Raw genomic sequence first — 21,063 nt, forward strand, 5'->3', positions numbered from 1 at the left:
GGGGGTGCCGCCCGGCTCTCCCCTTTTTCTCTGCAAATTTACGTTTTGTATTTCCATGGTAACCCCCGGTGGGAAGCGGGCGGTGTCTGCAATCGGTGCCCGTCCCTGCGGGGAGGCGTTGGGTGTGTGGCAGTGTCGGGGGGAGCCACGGCCGCCCGGAGCAGGGCCGTCGCGGCCTTCCCTCGGCTGGGCTCTCCTCTCCCTCAGCTGGGCTCTCTCCCGTAGGTCTCTTGACGGCTGACCTAACTCCCAGACCGGGTGGTTTTCCATACGATGCGACGAGGAGAGATATGACGGCGGCCTCCCTGAGATATCGCCGGCGTGTTCTTGCTAAGGTACGGCCAGCTCCTGGCACAGCGATGCCGTGCTCCTCAGTCATGGTTTTTATAAGCAGTTGGTTCTTTTGTCCCCGGATACTGGAGCGAGTATTTGGGGTTTTTCTCTGTAACGCTGGGATGTGACACCCGTGTTAATGGTGACTGAGATGGACTGGGATGTGGAAAGTTAAAGCATTTGTTGGTTGCAAAAACTGTTGAGGATTGTGATGGTTCCTAGGTTTATGGATGATCCTAAAATTGTGTGTGTAGACAGACACCACTTCTTGCCTTTCCTTACTGTAATTTTTCAAACACAGTATGTCCTCTTGAGAGAAATACCCATATGTGTGTAAAATACCCATCTTCAGACTTTCAACAAAAATTGACTTTTTTTCTCTTTGGCTGTCCAGTTTTGGCCATAGTATTTTATTGATTCTCCTTTTGTTCTCCATTTTTTCTTATATTTTCTAAGTACTTAAGATTGCTGTTACCGACCATCAAGTGATCCCAAGCTTGCAAGGTACCTGTTTTAAAGGATGTAAAAATATTTACTTGATTACAGATTTGCATATATGTTTTTGAGAGTTTTAAAGTGCAGGCGGTGTATTGACTTTACTGTCTTACCTGTACCCTATCTGATGGAGTCCTGAGCAAGAAGAAGTCCTGTGGACTTCTGTGCAGCTGTGGCCCTGTGAAAAAATGCTCTTACTAAAAAACCTGACAGCAGTGCATTAATTGTTGTAGTGACTGCAGTAATTGCTACTTCAGCCAGAGAGCCAGTGTGACTCTTTTCCAAACTGTAGTACAGACAAAAGCTATAGTTCCCTTGAAATCCTCTGGGCATATGATGGTGCTTGTGTTGGGTGGGAAAACAATGCCTCAAATGAACTAATTGGCAGGAGATCTATGGCTGTCTAAGCAAACACTGCTGTGCATTGTGTGGGCAGCCCTACTAGTGAGGTCTGAAGGCTGAAGACGCACCGAGAAGCAGCGGTACCTCTCCCATCCCATTTGCTAGTAATAGGATCTGTCCTGGGTGTCCTGGCATCTTCAGTACTGTCTTTCTCTGTAGGAGGAGTCTGGCGCATGTTTGGAGGAATTTTGCCTCCCTTTTGACAGCACAAACTTAATGGCAGGAGAAGGGACATACATTTCTGGGGTTGAACAGGAATATCATTTGCCTGAAAAGTGTCAGGAGCCACGAGACAGAGTGGAGAAAGCAGACCGCAAACTTGTTCTTTGGCAGTTTGAGTGGGAAGAAGTTGGGAAATGGAATCATGGAGGTATCGTTTCTTCTTTTGGGGAAGCATCTCTGTGTAGAAGCCACTTCTGCTTTCCTTCTTCAGACTTTTGGGGAAATGAGGAGCTGCGAGTTTCTCAAAAAGAGTGAAGGGCCAGGAACATCTTATCATCCTTCCAGTTGGGAGGCTCAGTTTTTGTTTGGTTTCTGTTTCTTTTTTCTTTCTTTCTTTTTTCTTTTTACACTTTATATTTTTTATTCCTTGTTTCGTTTTATGAATATAGCCTAAAGAGGAAACTATGATCATGAATGGATGTTCTACGTATGTATTTCTGGGGTTTCATATGATTAAATCCAAATAAATATTTACTAGCACATCTAAGATTTGTCTTCCCCATAGTTTTAATGTTTTCCACCCACCTCACCTAGGTTTTAGAAAAAGATCCAAGTATTCTTTTCAAAAGGTAAAGAATCCTTAATGTATTTCCCTTATACTCAAAAATGGCAGATCCATTTACAGATCAGATGTTCCAAAATACTTATCTTTGGACAGAGAAAAAGCTAGGACATTTCAACTGTTAATCTGTTTCTTAAACAAAAAAAAAGGAGCCACTTTGGACATGAGGGTGTGTGTTTAAGGCAGGTTATTAGAGTTGGAGTAGCATGCCTGGTGCTTGGTAACATGGCAGAGAGTTCCCATCAGTTTTACACACTTACTGTAAGCAGTGGGGTATAAGACCTTCCTTTTATTTTTTTGGCACTCTTAAGTGTAGCATCACTGTACTGTTTTTTACATTTATAGAAATATTTATTCTTGTAAATGGAAGCTATTTGAGTGATGAAAAGGAAGTGATGTGAATAGAGGTGATCAGTTTCATTTGATCTTCTATTGGGCAGGTATTAACACCACAAGAACTATCGACAAATATGGGTGGCACTTTCTGGTGCTCACCAAGATAAAGTTTGGATGGTCTTGTTTGCTGAGTGCCTGCCCTGCATAATGACTTACTGCCTCCCACTAGTGGACTGGCATCCTACATCAAGACTGCTTGATTAAGACTTGCTATGAGGTATGCTGTGCCTGCTTTTGAGATCCCTGGTCTCAGCTTTTTGCATAATGTCAAGACTATTAAATATTTTTATTTGCCTCTTTCATAACTACTTGCAGTTGTTCAGGGCTTTGGTCAGGCTTCAGAAAGATATGATTCTTGTGAAAAATAACACTTTTAGAAAATTAGTTTCAAATTAACAAATTGAGCCTAACCCCACTGAAGACAGGAAGTGGAGAGCCTGCACAGGCAAACTTGCTGTTGATGCAAAGTGCCATTAGCTTCTGGCAAACTCCTTTCGTAAAGTCAGCACCTTAGTGTTAAAATTTTTGCTCTGGCTGGTACAGTTCTGCCTTTCCTGAAAATGTCAGTGCTCTGTGGTCTCTGCCTTTGACAGACTTCTAGCTGAAATGCCTGCTGGGGCTCCTTGATCTTTGTTCAGCTGCAGGTACCTCTGTGGAGCTGTATGAGATACTTGTATTTCACCATTTTCCAAGGGGATAATGCACACTGTAATGCTGATGCCTGGGAAAAAAAGAGTACAAAGAGATTTCACTCCCATCTTTTGTGGTAGCGTGGGCAACTAACCACAAGGCCTTTTCTTTTCTGACATGTATTTTTACTGCTTTGTTAATTGTTTCTGAATGATTCTACCACCCCTACCATGGAAGAACTTGATGCATAATGACCAAAATAGCTACAGGAAGGTCTGTTCCTCCAGCACAGAAGCTGCCTTCCAATTTCAAATCAGCGTTCATCATTGGGAAGTTAGGTTTCTGGATGAAAGGAAGTGCGTTTAGTACATTTGGTATATCACAGATGTTTCATTTAATTGTTTTATTCAATACCTGAATAAAAGTGAGTGAAATATTGCTTGTAAGATTGTTTGTCTGTAGGGAGATAAATTGCTTTCCAGTTTCTGACAAAATGTTTATGCTTGCGTAGTATTCTAAATCACTGGTGCATACACGCAGTCAAATAAAAATATGTTGTTCAGTGATGGAGCTTTTTGAGGTTATTATATTTAAAGAAGTATATCTTATTATATTTAAAGAATCTTATTATATTTAAAGATGTGAAGCCCAACTAAAGCTTTTTTAAAATTATTTTTTTAATCTACTGTTCAAGTGACTTAAGTTGGGGAGGGCAAAAGAAAGTAGTACAAAATATAATAATATGAAAATCAGATACTGTTTTACTGTGGCCTTGTAGTTGACCCACAGTGCTTTGCAGTGGGGATACAGCTGTCCTGTTCTTTCTGTGTAGTTGAATTTCTTTTTTCCTTGCCTGTTTCCCTGTGTGAGGAGAGCATTTGAGATGGCATTATGAAAGAGACGATATAAGGGGAGGGTGGTGGTATTACTCTTTAAGGTATTCAAGTGCTCTTGCTTTTCCACAGTCCCCATTATGCAGTTTGCTGAGAAGGTAGCACAGTCTGGCTCAGCTCAACACTGTCCAAGCAATTACAGAATATACTGGGTTGTAACAGCACATGTGGCTAAGCAGGGCTGATGAGAAACACAGATAACTCATGTTTAGCTTCCTTGTCAGGTTGCTTTTATCCCAACAAGACTAATCTGGATGGTCATCACTCATCCGAACTTTGAAGAGAAGGTATACCCTCAGTGTGGGAACGTGAGATTTGGGATACTATTAAAAGATGTGCAGAATGTGCTGAAATACGTGTGTGTTCATGAGTACAAATATACGGATATTTATTAGACTTTCAGAAAGGCCAGGCTGACACAGACTTCTCTCCAAGTTGAATGAGGAGGTTTGGTGTTGGACTGTACACCAAAGGTAGGTGGCTTACCATGGGCACAAGTCACAGCTGTCCTCCAACTCTAGCATCATCATCCGCTTGACAATCATCTGCTTCCTACTCTAAAATCCCAGGGTGGAAATAGGTGTTCAGAAAGAGCTTGAGTTAGCAGAACAGCTTCCTCCGCCTTAACCTCATTCTCTGAAACTGCTTAAACATTTCTGCTGAAAGCTGACCTTCTTGGCTCCCCTGCTGAAAGAGGGATGTCTGTCTTGGGGCACAGGGGCAGGCGTGGAAATTTCAGCCTGAGGAATTAGCTTCTTGAAAGATACTGAAAGCGTGCGTTAGTCCAGGCTGATTCACGTTGTCTTACAAAGGTGGTGTGTACTTTGCTCATGCTGTGGTTTCCTTGTTACAAGGTTAAATCCTGCCAATATAGCAAAAAGAACTGTATAATAATAGAGTGAGAAACCTAAACATTGAGGATAGAGTAAATATATTAGATCAATAACAGGCATGTTGTTGGCTGTTGAGGTCTTTGAAGGAGTCCTTTGTGCATTTTTCTGTTTTAGTTACGTTACAGGTATCCTTTTCCTTAGTATCTCTGGTATTTATCACTTCTAGAAATGGTGCTATATTTTGCTTTAGTGTGACTTGTGGGTGGCTTCTGATGGGTTTCTATTCCGAAGGGTCTTGGATAACCAGAACAGTACTTTAAAATGTTTTGATTTCACTCTGTTGCTGCCAGGCTCTTAGATGTGAAAAGCAGCAGGGACTTTAGCATGCTGTTTGTGTTCACGGAGAAAATTCTTGCCTTACCTTTGGGATGTAGAGAGTACCTCTTGAAAAATATCTAGTGGTGTCCAAGTGTGGCTCATGGTGGACAATGTGGAATACTTAAAGGAGAACTTGTGCAGTACTGTGTGGTCAGGTGGAAGCCGTGGGCTCTTTCTCCTGGGTGCTTAAGTGTCTCTTCTCAGATGTCACTATTTTTGAAGCCAAAATTGAGGCTGGAGAGCAGATTCTATGAATTGTACGAAGGGCTGAAGCTAATAAGAAATATGGATTTCTGTAGTGCATAAATTGAGACTTAGTTCAGGCACCTTGCAGGGATTGTACTGCCTTCATAAATTCTAATTCATATTGTTAATACAAATTGCAGCTTTACAAACCGAAGTGTGCACACATGAAAATTCACAGTAAAAATGGGAAAGCTGTTATCTTAAGTAGGAAATAGAAATTTGGTTGATAATGATAACGGAAAAACTGCCCAAAAAATAGAAAATATGAAGTTAATATCTATGAATAGGCAAGGTTTAGTTTGCACCTTCTCCGATATTATGTTTATGTAGAGATAATACTGGATGTTTCAGTACCGAAGACCTACCGTCTGAAAAACTGTGTCAATAATGCTCAGAATGTGGAAAGGTGGTTTCTGAAGAACTTTGTGCAAGTCTTAGTACTGAGAAAAACAAGCACATGCTCAAGAGTTGTAACAGTCCTCTGCAATTACTTCTGAGTAATACGCTTTGCTGCTTGTTGTGCTGCTCTTCTAACTGCTGAAACATCAGGTGTGAAACTCGAGTCGGAGAGTAGTCATCACAGAAGTAACTTCTTAAAATTCATGTGATAATACATTACTAACTGCACAGATATTCTGCTTTGCTGACTGTACAGTGTCCAAGCATGTGGTTATTACATTTGTCATCACAGTCATTTTATTGCATACTATATGTTGTACAACTGTGTCATATCACAGTAGCTAAACTTGTTATTGAACAAGGACTTTTTAAAGAGGAAGCTGTAAGATTATTGAATGTGAAATATTAATCTTCATGTGTTCAGACTGTAAGAATACCATAAATTCAAATCATAGAAGCTATTTTCATTGTTGCCATGGTTGATTTTTTTCTTAAATTTTTTAGTGTTTAACTTCAGTGATGCTAAGTCATCATGGTGACAGTGTAATTTAAATGTCATTTTTTAAACTAAGGAAATTAATACACTCTGTACAAAATAGATTTAATATATCGAAGGCATGTTGCAAATATAGCCTTAATCCTGTAAGTATTTCTGTCATTACTAACCCCTAACTTTTTTTTGTTGTGTTAGTTTAATACACATTGCTAGACAAAATGTGAGTAAGTTATGGTGATTTCTGGAGAGAACAGAGTTAATCTAACCCAGTTTTAATTATATATAATTTAAATATTTATGTCATTAAGTTACACGTTGCATATTCTTATTGCTGCACATATGTTCTTCTGAGTAGGAGGCTCAGGAGACTTACCATTTCGTAATTCATTCTGCACAGCTTGTGCAGTTAACTACATTTACCTGTGTTTCACTTGCTTTTAAAATTGAATGAGTTAAAATATTCTGCAGCAGTTTTGTTCTCTGTTAACACTGAGTTTCTTTTTTGTAGTATGTGTAAATCAGCAAATTTATATATTCTGTATTTAAAAATGATGATTCAGAAGTCTGGTTATAGATGTCTAGTTTTCTTTCTCTCCCGGAAGCTGTGCTTGGCTAATTTAAGGACTGCAGTCTGAGGAATGCTTGGATTTGGGCAGTACAGATGGGCTTATTCCTGTGCAAATGTGGCTGTTCATTGAGGTTAATTATCCATAAGGTTCTGACTTATGAGGCTACTAGAATAGCTGTTAACTATGAATAATTTAGTACAGCATCATATTGCATGTCACTTAAGAACACCTCTGCCTGTGAATCCTTATATCTTGGTGAAATCCACTCAATGGTATGAAGGTTACTGCCTGCATTAGTATTTTATTGTACTCCTTTCATTCAGTTTTAAGAAATGCAGTGTACAAAGACAATGTGGATATTTTATGGTGATAAGTAATAGAAATACCTGTGCAGGAGTAGGTGTAGTTCTTGAAAAGCCAAGGTGTTGAACCAATTTTCAGTGTTAAATTGTCTCTTAAATTTATTTTAAATCTTATGTTGGCATAATGCTGTTATTTTCTCGACCTAGATTTATGTAGTTGAGACAACTCACATCTTAGAATACACTTTTAGGCAATACCTCATTATGGGGAAAGGAAAGAGGCTTAATGAAAGACTTGCTAGCAAGAGTACAACACTTCAGTGCTTTCTACAAATTGTCTTAGTTGCTCATACATCTGGCTAGAGCAGACTGTGTGTCATATTACAGAGGCTTTTTTTCAGGAGAAAAACTGCAAATACAGAACTTTGGAGCAGTTCCAACTGCAGATAAATTTACTGTATGCCTTTAGGAGACTTTATCATTGTAACTTGGCACTGGATAGGTTTTTTAAGAATGCTAAATAGACTTCTGTCATTATCATAAACTAAATTTTTCACAAAAACACCTCAAAACGTTAGGGAAGACATTCGTAAAGAAAGAAGTTGCTTGGGAAATGTGAAGGGAAGAACATAAGAATATAAACATGTAGTAGTGAAAAAGGTTTTTTGGGGGTGTTTTGGGGAGAGAGACTGATGCTTTATGATATTTAAGGAAGGTCTGTCTGGTGTCTGGGAAGGTTTTTCCCCTTTCTGACTACTTCTAGTTTTTCTTTATTGCTCCCATTCTCTATCTTGACTAGTAAGCTTTTCTACTACAAGAAAGAAGGGAATCCCCTCCCAAGAAAAAATGAGAGATTTTCAGTCCTTCTGCAGCATTTTAGAAAGGGTTCTGGTGGTCTATTTTCACCCCTTTTAAAAGTCCATTCTAAAAATTGCAGTGGAAGCACATCATCCTCCTTGTCTTGCTGCATTGTTGGATAAGGGAGAGAGGCAAGTGAACATCAGGAATGGTACCCAATGCACAGTTTTGGCCAGAATACGTGTTTGTTAGTCATTAAGGGCCTGTTCATTGGGGTGCTCTGTTATAGCTGTATATCTTAAACCCGTCTTTAGAATTATTTTGTAGGACACTTCTAACTCATTTAGAAAGTAGAACTTTTTTTTTTCTTTTCCAAGTGAGATTTGCTGTAATGTATGTGATGCTGTTAGAAGTTGACACGGTGACGTACAGTCATCCCTTGGTGCCTGCTTCAGCGATTGAAGATAAAATAGGCCTTTTATCTTTTTGTGCTCCTTCACAGGGTAGTAAGTAATTTAGGTGTCCCTTAAGGGTTGGTAGTTAAACATTAAGATCTTGCTAGATGTGTTTATTTCTTAAAGGCGAGGATTCAGATCAGTCCCTTTGAACGGGCTGTCTTTGAGCTGTACATTATGGGGATGTTTTAATAAACTCTCAAACCTCTAATTTTGCAGTTTACTACTGACTCAACCGATACTTTGATGGAAATGCAGCTTTGTTTACAGATGGAAAGAACTCGTTGTGTTGTTCAGCCCTGGTGTAAAATTTTTAAGGCTGTTTATTTTCAAATTAGGAGCTTAAAATTCAGATGAAAATTAGTGGGACTTTTCTGACTCTGGAGCTTTTTGATCTATGTTTTAATTGTCTTTTCTTTGCAAATACTTTTTTATGTTGAAATAAACTCTAGTTTACTAGGCAGCCATGAAAAGTTGGATTCTGAATTTTCCTGATTCAAGTGATAAAAGATGTCTATGTTCTATGCATAGTATGTGCTCCTGCTTTTCTGGTATGCTAGTATTCTTCAGATTCTGATTTGTCTGAAATGTGATTATTTCAGGTACTGTAAATCATTAATGATTTATTGTATCTGTGGGTAGCTGTTGCCGGGTTTGTCTGAATCATGAATGTAGGTTGCAAACCTCCTCCTTTGGAAAAAGCAGTGCTGTTGGTCTGGTTGTAACATTAAAGCAGCGCAACAAAGTGAGGGCACAGAGTATCCCACCTGCACCCGTTGCCTTTTTCACTGCAGCGTGTAACTCACCGTGGTTAAACTTTGCTGAGTGTGGCGTGCCTTTGCGAACATCTCGCAGGATGCTCTGCCCATCTCATGAGTAGAGCAGCCGCAGGAAGCCTGCTGGAGATGGGCACAGGCAGCTTTTGCGAGCTCCCTCGGCTGTGGTTGCACACTGGTTTTCAGGCTTTCAATCCTGGCCTAAGCACATCGTGCAGATGGAGTAGTTTCTTAGAGGGGTGCCTTACTGCCACTTGTTGCTGGTCTATGAAGCAGTTCTTTGAAGACTGAGATGATTTGTTTCTCTTTTGTTTCCCCGCCTGGGCTGTGTGGTTGTTGCAGGGTGCAGTCCTCAGGACAGTAGAAGCACTGTTGGTGTGCTCCCTGCAGTCACTGAGGATAGCGGGTAGGTAGGAGGGCAGAGGAGGTGGAAGGCTCTGCATTTGTCTACCCAAGCTTCCTGAGATCTGTGAGGAAGTTCTACTGTGAATGTGTGCACTGTGGCTGTGGTAGTTACTGCAGTAGAAAAGAAGTGCCTGAATGTTTGTTTTTGTTTTTTTTTTTCCAAACATACAATTTTGTTGGTGCTGTGTTCAAGAACAAGCTGTGCTCAAAACCTAGAGGAGTGGGAGAAAACAGACTATGAAGTTGCACTCTACCTTTCATTTTTGTGTTTAAAATGAACTTTCCCCTGTTGCTGTTGAAATGTGTCAGTTAAAGTGTTGCAGTTAAAAAAATACTATGTAGCTGATGGCATGTCGTTTTGATACAGTCTGTAACCAGAACTTTAATAAAGCCTTGATATTTATTGTTTCTTGTTTAGCTTGTATCAAGTGGTGATTTTATGCAATGGCATCAAGCCACCATTCTTCACCAGTGCCTCAGTCAAACAGCAGTGATGCTTTCTTTAAAAAGGAAATGGATGCCACGAAACGCTTTCGACCTGTGCAGTCACTGCCTGACGTGTGTCCCAAGGAACCTACAGGTAATAGCAGTGTGCAAGGAGAGTGAAAATGCAGCTGAATTTGCTAACCCATTTACAATTGTTCAGTCAAATTTTCTCATATACTGGGTGTAGTGTAGTATGCTGTAATTCTGCTTGATACCACGCAGCAGCCCTTTGGAGCAATGGGAGAGCCTTCCTATTTGCAGCTTGTTTTTAGATGTCCACATTATAGATGGGATCTTGCTTGTGTGATTCCACATTATAGCTGTGATCCAAACTACATGCAAGAAGGTGGTGTATTCTGTCAGAGCCTGTAACAGACCTGTCCAGTGTGCTTGGAGTCTTAGGTGCATTACTTCTGTGAAACACCCCAGCCCTCTTGCAGTGGGAAGCATGAGACCACGACCTCTCTAGCACTGTCATAAGTCATTAGTGCTATCATAAAACCACGGTTTGGTTACAGTTATAGCTGCTGTGGAATTCTAAAGCTTAGTTTATTAAAAGAACTAGGTGGGGTGGGATCTTAAGAATTACAAAATACAATGCTAATGGTTTTCAACTGTCATTCTGTTTGAGTTGAGATTGTTAAAAATATGTTTGTGGTTGGAATTTTTTTTCTCTTCAGTAGAAGCTCATGTTGTTGAGCTAAATATATTTAATGAGTGTGATTATACCACTGTGTTCAAAACTTTTGTTTAGTCTGATAGGAGAAATGCGAGTTGAAGTGTTGCAGAAGGAGAATATAATGTGTCTTTTGCATAGATAATTCTGATCCACTATATAATTGTGAAAACATGGTTTGCTTAAGAACCATGTTTTAGCAGATATACAACTTTCAGTTTCTCACCTTAACAAACTATCTTGTCTTTTGTGCTGCAGGCGATCCCAGTAATTTATGTGACAGCCCATCTCTAGTTGCGGATCAGCACAGATGGACTATTTATCATTCCAAAGTCAATCTCCCAGCAGCACTAAATGATCCTAGGTTAGCAAAAAGGGAATCTGATTTCTTTACAAAAACATGGGGAGTGGACTTTGTGGACACTGAAGTCACGCCTTCATTCTGCCTCCCACAGATCACCAAGGAACATTTTGCATTATACCAACAGGAAATCACTCCGGTAAGAACCCAAAATTAGATGCAGATGATACTAGGGGCCAGAAAGAGATTTGAGATCCTTCTAATTAGAGATTATCCTTGCTAGTAGTCCATCATACAGTTATCTGATAATTAATTTGCTCTTCAGTGCTTGTTGACTATTCATTAGGCATTTCTTATTTTATAAGCTCAGTGTTTGTAGTGTGAAAAATGCTGTCTAAATTCTCTCTAGGCAATTTCATATATTTTTTTCATTCATATTTCTGAATACTGTGCTCCATACCAGGGCTTACAGTTCCTATTTATTCTTTCTGTTTATAAATCCTTTTTTCTGTGAGAATCGTTTAATGATTGGGCTCTACAGTGCAATGTAGCATTTTCAGACCTTTATGTCAAGTTTAAAACATGACTGTGTGCTGCAAGGCTTGGAGATATTTTTTAAGAGTCTCTGATGTAAACATTTATACATGAAGTTCTTAAACCATAAATAGGCCTATTATCTTGATGATTTCTTTTGTAACAGGAAAATTTAAGCTACATCTAAGGACACCAGGACCAGTAGGAGACTTCTACAAACTCTTAAAATACAGGTGTCAGTAAGTATGTAGTATTCTTTCTTTTTTTAACTGAAAGAACATGTAGAAGTCTCCCGCTGTTTTCTGCTTCCTTGGTTTGTAACTTTCTCATTTTTTTGCTGTTACAGAATTAGCCACAGGAAGTCTTACTTGCAAAAATCATAGTTAAAGTATGTGGAAGGGAATTGTCTGTAACTGAACCGTTGTCATTAGTTCACACATGCAACATTTAAAATATTGAAGAGCTTATCTGTTAGTGTGTAATGCAGTGACTGCAAAATGAAAGAAGGTTTTAAGAAGAGGGAACTTACCCATGATGTAGCTTCTGTCAGAGATCTAGCTAACACTGGTGTTCTTCAGAAACATAATTTCTCACCATTGTGGTGTCTCATGTTGTTTAGACCTGTGGATAAAATTTGAAGCTCGGCATGACAAAACAAGATATGTAGTTTCAGCAAGGTGCTCATTAGTAAGATGCAGAAGCAATTTCTACTTTGATCCAATTTGATTTAGCGATGAAAAAGCATTCGTTGGGCATTAGTGTGGTTTCTGGATTAGACAGCAAATAAATGTTTGGATATCTAATTACAATTGATCTATTGTTATATATCATTATATAGAGAGGCTATTACACCTCTTCAATAACTTTTGTGTTCATTTTCTCTTGATGTAAAGGTTCTAAAAAACAAACATATAGACCAAAAATTTCAACCTGTCTTATCTTTCACCTGGACAAACATCATCTGAGCTTTTAAGAGGAAGAAGTATTATTGTGAACTTGTCAGAATTATTTGGCATAATGCAGTATGTTTCACTGAAAGTGTTCTGAATGTTCTGTTTCAAATTAAAAAAAATCTTTTTAAAGCTTCACAGTAATTCTTTAATATATTTTCTTTTTTACAGAGAGAGAAGGTTCATGAAAGATGCAAGAATATTTATACTCCTAAAGATACCTTTGACAGAACTCTATTATACACTCATGGTATGGTCAAAGCCTTCCTTTAGTTGTTAAAAAGTAATTAATGACTATTGTAACGTACTGATCATCTTTACTTGCTCAAGTGCTTCACATGCAAAAATAGCTGCTGGTGAACAATAATTGAAAACCCAGACATGTTTGACTAGAAGTGTTCAGGACCACAGCTGATATTTTATAGGTGAAAATGCTTGTGATACATGCTCTTAAACTCTTCGTTGGCATTTTTGCATTCATGGCAGGTCATTATGTCCCTGGCAGTGTTTTCTTTAACTTCCTTTGAAACTGTTGCATTGAATTTCTAGCAGCTGTTGACTTTGCAATGACCAGTGGCAGCACTGGGCCATTCCTGTGTCTCTGCCATGACGATCACAGAATGGCTAAGGTGGGAAGTGACATCTCAAGATGGTCTAGTCCAACTCACCTGCTCAAGCAGGGTAATCTACAGGAGGAGAGTGTCTGAATTTTTAGTTTATCCACAGATGGAGATTACACCACCTCTCTGGGCAACCTGTTTCAGTGTTTAACCACGCTCACAGTAAAAGTGTTTCCTTACATTCAGAAGGAGTTTTTTTTGTGTTTCAGTTTATGCCCATTGCCTCATGTCCTATCACCGGGCGCCACTGAGAACAGCTCGCTCTGCCTTCTTTAGACCCTCTCATCAAGATCCCCCCTGAGCTTTTCCAGGCTAAAACAGTCTCAGCGCTCTCTGCCTCTCCTCCTGTGGAAAATACCCTGGTCTCTTAATCATCTTTGTGGCCCTTCACTGGACTCACTCCAGTATGTCTAGGTCTGTCTTGTATTGGGTAGCTCAGAACTGGGCACGCTGCTCCAGAGGTCTCACCAGTGCTGAGTGGAGAGGGAGGATCACACTCCCTCAACCTGCTGATAATTCCCTGCCTAATGCAACCCAGTATGCTTTGCCGCGAGAGTGCACTGCTAGCTCATGGCCACTTTGTTGTCTGCCAGGACCCCAGGTGCAGTGGTGCTTTCTATCTGCCTAGACCCCCAGTGTGTAGTGGTGCCTGGGGTTATTCCTCTCCAGGTGCAGGACTTCAACTTTTCCTGTGTTGAACTTCATGAAGTTCCACTCTGTCCAGTTCTCTGCTTAGTATTTCTCTGATTACTGTTAGCAAAGACTACTCAGCAATCTTTTTTTGGTGACCTCAGCTGTAGCAAGGCTGAATTTCAAGATTCTCTGGAAATAGTTAAGCTAATATGAATCTGGACAAAGGAAGGCAAGAGGCAAAATTAAAAAGAAAAGACAAGCAAAAGGAAAACAAAACATTCATAACCTGGAGCAAGCTTTTCGTATTTATTTTATTTTCTCTGAAACATTAGCATGAAAGTATTCGTTTGCCAATCACTGTTTGATCAGACTTGTCTGTATCAATGTCTACAGGTAATGCAGCAAGGAGTGTTCAGTAGTTTACTCCTTTTGATCAAGTTCTTTCAATTGACTTTCTTCCTCCTTTTCCATGCAAAAGGAAACCCTTCTGTAGGTTTTCTCCGTGGTTGGTGTTGTTTTGGAATAGCTGTTCCTGAATGAGTCTCTTTGTGGTGCATACTGCAACATAAAAGTTCCTTCTTCAGGCTTAGCTTAATCCACTTTGAAAGAGTCTTTTGTTTTTAAAAAGAGAAAATTACTGTGTCACCAAAGTGACTGGGAGCTTCTTGGGTAGATGGACCTAGTAGAAGCATCATTTGGTAAACTGAAACTGTATTTTCTATGGTTTCTTTTGTTAGCATTGCCTTTCTCTAATTCCAGCTCACAGGACTTGGCCTTTCACTTCCGTAAGAGTTGGTGTGTCCAAAGACTGAGGACAGCAGGATGATTCCTTGATTGTCTTTTGTGGTTAATAAAGTAAAAACCAAATTAAGTAAGAACCAGAGAGGTGAGACAAATTTGGGAGATAATGCTGATGTAGCACTTAACCATCTTTGTCAGGGACGAGTAGACTGTCCAGCTGAGGTGTGGGCTTGTTGCTTTTAAATTCGTCACCTTTTTTTGGTCTCCAGTATACCCCTTCTTCATAATCCACACTAAGTTTATGAGTAGGGGAGGAAAAGGGGATTTTGGCTGAACCTCAAATTTTCTTTTTCTTCAAGTTTTGCTGGGGTGCAATGATGTGCCTCTTTTCCCAGCTCAACTCTCTCACCCTCTGCAATTGTAAGGTCAGCTTACTTCAAGGGAAGTTGTGCTAGTTGCTCAGTCTGCTTAGAACTCTGTCCTGAGCCTTTGTTCACCCTTCTTGCCAGCCTTTATGCATCTATCCTCCAAGTGCTATGCAGAACTGATTATGTGGATGGCTTCAATCCAGAGCATTAAAATTGAGGTGATGTTAGAGAGACCTTTTACTGGTCCTTGCCAATTGATTGAACAGTACATGAAGGAATGTGAAGTGCTTAGGTAGATTGCTTTGTATGACTAACATTTTCACTGTCAAAGCAGCCAAGTGTGAGCACGTTCAAATACTCTGAGCATGAGACCTAAACTACAAAGGACAATTGAGTCAAAGAATCAGAATATTTTGTGTTGGAAGGGACTTCAGAAGGTCTTTAGTGGAACTGTCATCTCAAAGCCGGTTCACCTGTGTGGTCAGGCCAAGCTGTTCAGGGTGTTATCCAGACAGGCCTTGAAAACCTCCAATGATGGAGCATATCTGACCTCCCTGGGCAGCCTGCTCCAGTGCTTTGATTGTCCTCGTGGTGAAAAAGATTTTCCTTGTGTTCAGTCAGAACCTTTTGTTTTAGTTTATAACCACTGTTCCCTGTCTGCCCCTTGTGAGGAAGCTGGCACTGCTGTCTTGAAAGCTTCCTCTTAGGGTTTCATAGTGTTCAAGGTAATTGTTTTCCATTGTTTGCTTGTGAATGACTGCTTGTATTTTGTTTAATTTTAGATAAATCCAGGACAGATCTGGAACAAGTACCTAAGGTATGGTTCCTGTGCACTCTAAGTTTTTATAAGGACTTCTCACATGTAGTCTTGAATATATGAATGTCCTCTCTCCATTGTAGAAATTTTGTTTAGGCTGGTTACTTGAGCTGATCCTCAAGAGGATCTGCAGTGCTCAGAATTTACAACAACTAAGAACAATCTGGTTTTTCTTTCTTTTTGTTGATGTTGTTTCCTGTGGTCTTGATTTTTCTCTTACTTTAAGTAGGATACAAATGCCATTAATTCTTTCATCTTTAGTAGTTAAAACCTCAGAGCTGGGCAAAATTAGCGACCCTGTGTTCCAGGAGGTAAAGGAAACTGAAGATTTTGATAGAACCTTGAATATTACATAATGTACAACTTAGCAGTAGGTTTAACTCCTTGAATCCTTTAGCAAAGCCCTCTTGCATATGTGCTTGCAGTGTATATGATGTGGGGTTTTTGTGGCAGGTTGACAGAAGACACAACTCCAGATTCCATTTCTGAATAATTTTTTCTAGGTACATTAAGAAATCAGAGTGTTAATATGGGTCAGCATCTCTGTGCCAATCATGTAGGCTGTTACTTGAAGAGCTGTCACTGTTTAAATTTTTAAAGTTTAGGAAACAGGGATGTTTGAGTGTGATGTGATGATTCTATAGAACAAAAATGCCCTTCATAAATACAGGGAAAAGGGTGCTACTGTCTTCCTGGAAGCTCAAGGTTTGTACCGGTTTTGTCAAGTAAAAATAATGTTATCAGAGATAATTTTAGATTAATATTTCTCTGAGATGTGTAGAGTTAATGTTACATGTTACTGTCTCTTTCTGTGACCTGCACGTTTGCTGCGCTGTGCTAAGGGAGATGAGCTTGAGGCTCTGTTCCCTCCCAGGCAGCACTTGCCGCAACATGGCAGCTGGCTGGATCCTCAGTCTGGTGGAAGCTATGACCCCAGAAATACGCAGATCAACAGTAGGATGTCCCTGCTATTGGACCACGTTTGCTCTGATCCTTTAGAGGACCTACTCCCTGTTTAATGCTACCTACGTTTTCACACTCAGGATGTTTAGGTCATCATGGGTGCTTGTTAACCTATGTAATTTTGGAGCTGTGACTTCTACTTTCAGGGAGATAAGACTTTGTTGGATCACACAAGCTCTTAAGATGTAAAGTAAATCTGTTATAAGGTCTGGAATTAATTTGTTTTCCTGGATAAATGAAAATTCAGTTTTTGAAAAATCAACAAATAAGATCCCTGTTACCTTCATGAGACAGGAGGTGCGTTAAACTGGGGAGGAAGATGTAGAGGTGAGACAGGTGCGTTTATGTATTTTGTTTTTCTGTTTCAGATTTTTATGAAACCAGACTTTGCCTTGGAAGATTCCCTAACATTTAATACCGTTTTACCGTGGGCTCATTTTAGTACTGCTGGTGGAAAAGGAAATCGTGACACAGCTTCCTCTAAGTTACTTCAAGAAAAGGTACAACTTTGATACAAAATGTTGTTATCCGTCACAGCTGTTACTTACTACAGAGAAACTCCATTGCTGCTGTTCTGTGCTGTTTGCTGAGACCTCACTGTTGTGGGCTTTATTATCTTCTGTTTTACATCAGGCTGCAGATTATTAGTAAATGATGCAGGAAACATTTTACTGCAGGAAAGCTTTTTTCCCTTGCTAAATAAATAAATATCAAATCTGTAAAAAAAAAACCAAACCTGTATATGGCACAATAATTGGCTCTTCATGCTTACTAAAACTTAGTGAAGCAGGTTTATATTGAGAGCTTCAGAGATGTGGAGCTGTTTGTTAGGGAAGAAGAGCAATTCCATGAGAAGGGAAAGCTGGAGGTTGTACACTGTTTAAAACTATTGCTCTCTAGCACCTCTGGGAAAAGTCCAGATTCAAGACACTGTGGTTTCTGTGCTAAAAGAAATACTAAATCCTAAGGTTTTGTATCTCAGGAGCTTCCTCTTGCCTTTTGCTGTCATGTCATCTGCACTGATCCATTTTTGCATTTCACAAAGGACTTAAGTGCATTGGAGAGCATGAAAGCAGAACTCTTTCTTTCGTATTGGAAACAGAAGTCTTTACTTGGGGTTGTTTTTTTTTTTTTGTTAGTTACGTAGTCATAGTGTAGAAAATCTTATAATGAATCATTTTAATGGTACAAATACCCACTAAATGCGTGTAGAAAATCTACATAATTTTGCAGCCTGTTTTCTAACTTTAGTTTTCCCTTCTCTTTAACATACCAAATCTCTTGGGAGCAGAGGGGGAATTAAAAAAAATAGTGAAGTGCCTTAAGAAAAAAGAACATGAGATCTTCTGGAAGATGTTTCCAAATTTCCAGGAGTTAGTCTTCCTGCTCTCCCTCCAGGCCAGGAGGAAGAGACAAGCTCTGCTGGAGGCTAACTTGATCCTTCGTTGGGTTGCCCTCCACACCTAAAGCTGGAGGAATACTTCTTTGTGGAGTTTTTTGTGGCAGTTGCTGCCTGAAGATGAAAAAGCAGTGTCTGCAGTATACTTTAAACTTGCAAAGTAAGCCTGGCAGCAGCAGGATGGACACTCAGCATGGACTTTGAGTGAAGGAGACCCAGATCCCTCTCTAGTGCAGTGGAGTGAAAATAAGGCTTTGAATAATTGTGAGTTGCACTTCTTTGGAGAGATGATACAAATATCTAAAGAGCATGAAACAGTTCTGTTGCCTCCAAAGCCACGTGCCTGATAAACAAATTATTACACTGCTTCATGATACTAAAATGTGCCCCAATTTTTTGTTTTACTTTTTAAAGGCTCTGAACTGCGGGAGGATCACGTGTAAATAAGCACTCTGCTGCCATAATTATCCTTAGCTCCAGGCACTATTTTTCAATGGGTTTAGTAAAACTCTGCCTTAAGCACATGTACTTAGGCTGTTGATCCTTTTGGACTGCAACTGATCTACTTGAACAATTTCCCCCTGAAAATTTTTTCCTTCTTACCTCCTTCCATATCTTACACTACATTGGAATTGTAAGCTCTTTGAGGCAGGTACTGTAATTTTGTTCTATTTATTCTACCTCAGTTAGCACAGTGAAGGGACCTGGGGCATCGTGTTGTTACAATCATGTAAATAAGTGATCATAATAACCCTTTCTCTGATCCCTGTGTCATAGGCTGTCTCAGCTTTTCCTGTGGGCTAGGTGTGTCACAGCTCGTTCGTAGAGGATGTTTTTCATCAAACATATTACAAAAAAGACGGGTTTGCATATCGTATAAATCCCCAGTGTTAGATACATGCAGGATGAAAATAACTATAAGAAGGAAACATTCTCCAGCTGACTTTCTTTCCATGTCTGGATGGGCCTTTTGAAATTCAGAATGAGGTTTGAGTGCTTGGCACCTCTTAGAAACCAGGTCATCTGAGTATTAGCATTCAGATGAGCATCCTAATGCCTCAGTCCTTTGAGTTTGCATATTCAGCATAAGCCAGAACACACAGCTTTTACAGCTCAAATAATCAGGCGAACCACTGGTCTGGTAACTGCTCAACATAGAGAATTTGAATTTCAGGTTCCAAATGTGTAGGCATACAGTCTCTGGGAATCCCACAGTGCCAGTGCACGTGAAATACACTTAATAGGAACTCCAACTGGTTGGCAAAAAACAACTGCAGCCAGAGATAACCTGAGGATTTTTCTACAAAGAAGATGCTACAGCCTTTTAAATTAACAAAGCCATGTCATCAAGTACAGTTGGGATGCATCTTTAGCAACTTCAATGACTCGAAGTACATAGAGTATTTGTGTGTGTGTACTGTTCTTACTTGCAAGCCAGTATCCAGAGCTGTCTCCTGGTTAATGGCCATATTGTAACAGTCACAGTGTACAAGCATGTGGTACAAAAGCCCGGGTATTTTAAAATTATTTGCTTTTCTACCTTGTAATTTTCAAGTAGGAGAGGTGTCAAATCAGACTTCCCAAAGTGATTGTGGGCTAATTTAAAAACAAATTATCAAACCACAATGGGTAGTTATTTGCTTGCTAATCTGACAAAGGGGTTTAATTTTTATTAGCAAAACTTCCTTGTGATACAATAAGACAAATACCCTGAAAGTATATTTGCATTATGATAAAGTTGCCAAGTCGTAACAACACTCTTTGTTTTCTCACTTCCTTCCTCTTTCTAGCTAAGCCATTATCTGGACATTGTGGAAGTCAATATTGCTCATCAGATTTCTCTGCGCTCAGAAGCGTTTTTTCATGCAATGACCTCTCAGCATGAGTTGCAGGACTACCTCAGGAAAACCTCCCAGGCTGTAAAATTACTTAGAGAGAAAATCTCCAAAATTGATAAAGTAATGTGTGAAGGATCGCTTCGAGTTTTAAGACTGTCACTCACCAGAAATAACTGTATAAAAGCATACAATAAACTGAAGTTAATGGCTACTGTACACCAAACACAGCCCACGGTACAGCTGCTGCTATCCACTTCTGAGTTTGTTGGAGCTTTGGACTTAATAGCAACAACACAGGAGGTGTTACAGCAAGAGCTCCAAGGCATTCACAGTTTCCGGTAGGTAACCATCTAGGAAATTAATAAAATGCGAGCAGAGCTAGAATGTCTTGAGCACATTGTGTTGGCTGAAGGGGTTTGTTTTACCTTTGTTTGTTCATTCTTAGAGGACATAGTACAAAAGGTACAAAATGTAAGTGTGACATAAGCAGTGTGGCCGATGCATGTTCCAGAGATAATTTTCTTTTTTTTAGCAGGGGGTTGAACTTTGAACATCTAGATGCTTTGTACTCCATTTTTGTCTAAAAGTGGTTTAGGGGCGCAGCGATGAGAGCCAAGCAGTGGGTGGACCTTCATCTTGCAGGGCTTGTAGCTCACAGCTGAGAGATGTTTTCCAAGTGATGGTCTGCAATCCTCATGCGTGCAGCACCTCAGAGATAGAGTCCTTGCTACACAGCTTCACTCCGAGCCCCTGTTGAGTGACTGACCTAGGCATGTGGCGTTACAGGAACATGCAGGGACCACATGTTGAGTAGGTCAGCCTCCAACCTGTGCTTGTGCTGGAAGAAGCTTTCCAAGCAAAAGCCAGTGCAAAGCTATCAAACCATGGCTCAAAATGTGGTCTGAGCTTGACAACTGGTCAGATGCAACATGTTCAGCAGTATCTGCTCTTGTGGAGAGGTGCATTTACAGTGGCCAGAGGGTGCTTCCTCTTGCTCCATGCAACTGAGAAATCCAGTTCTGTGGGCTGCTGAAGTTGGGAAAGGAAGAAACAGTGGGAAGGTGCTGATGCTACTGTTTTTTCACCTGTATTTGTATTGGTGGTGGGAATTAGTGTGTCCAAAGCCCCATGCTGGCTGCTTCTGTTA

The 21,063-nt window shown here is 40.0% G+C and overlaps 1 protein-coding gene across 2 annotated transcripts in view; it reads left to right on the forward strand.

Moving 5' to 3' along the window:
- Positions 1-10,008: 10,008 nt before the first annotated feature.
- Positions 10,009-21,063, forward strand: part of VPS54 (vacuolar protein sorting 54 homolog (S. cerevisiae)) — a 41,865-nt gene continuing 30,810 nt past the window's right edge. The window contains exons 1-6 of one of the 2 annotated variants that reach the window (XM_010087623.1): positions 10,009-10,170; positions 11,011-11,252; positions 12,709-12,787; positions 15,682-15,716; positions 17,048-17,179; positions 19,869-20,254. In XM_010087623.1, the coding sequence (XP_010085925.1) occupies positions 10,035-10,170; positions 11,011-11,252; positions 12,709-12,787; positions 15,682-15,716; positions 17,048-17,179; positions 19,869-20,254 (1,010 nt within the window). In that variant the 5' untranslated portion in view covers positions 10,009-10,034. The remainder of the gene's footprint in view (positions 10,171-11,010; positions 11,253-12,708; positions 12,788-15,681; positions 15,717-17,047; positions 17,180-19,868; positions 20,255-21,063) is intronic. The other variant, XM_010087624.1, reaches the window with a different exon arrangement.

Source organism: Pterocles gutturalis, unplaced genomic scaffold (genome assembly GCF_000699245.1).
Source record: "Pterocles gutturalis isolate BGI_N339 unplaced genomic scaffold, ASM69924v1 scaffold21656, whole genome shotgun sequence".
In the NCBI taxonomy this organism is placed as follows: Eukaryota; Metazoa; Chordata; class Aves; order Pterocliformes; family Pteroclidae; genus Pterocles; species Pterocles gutturalis.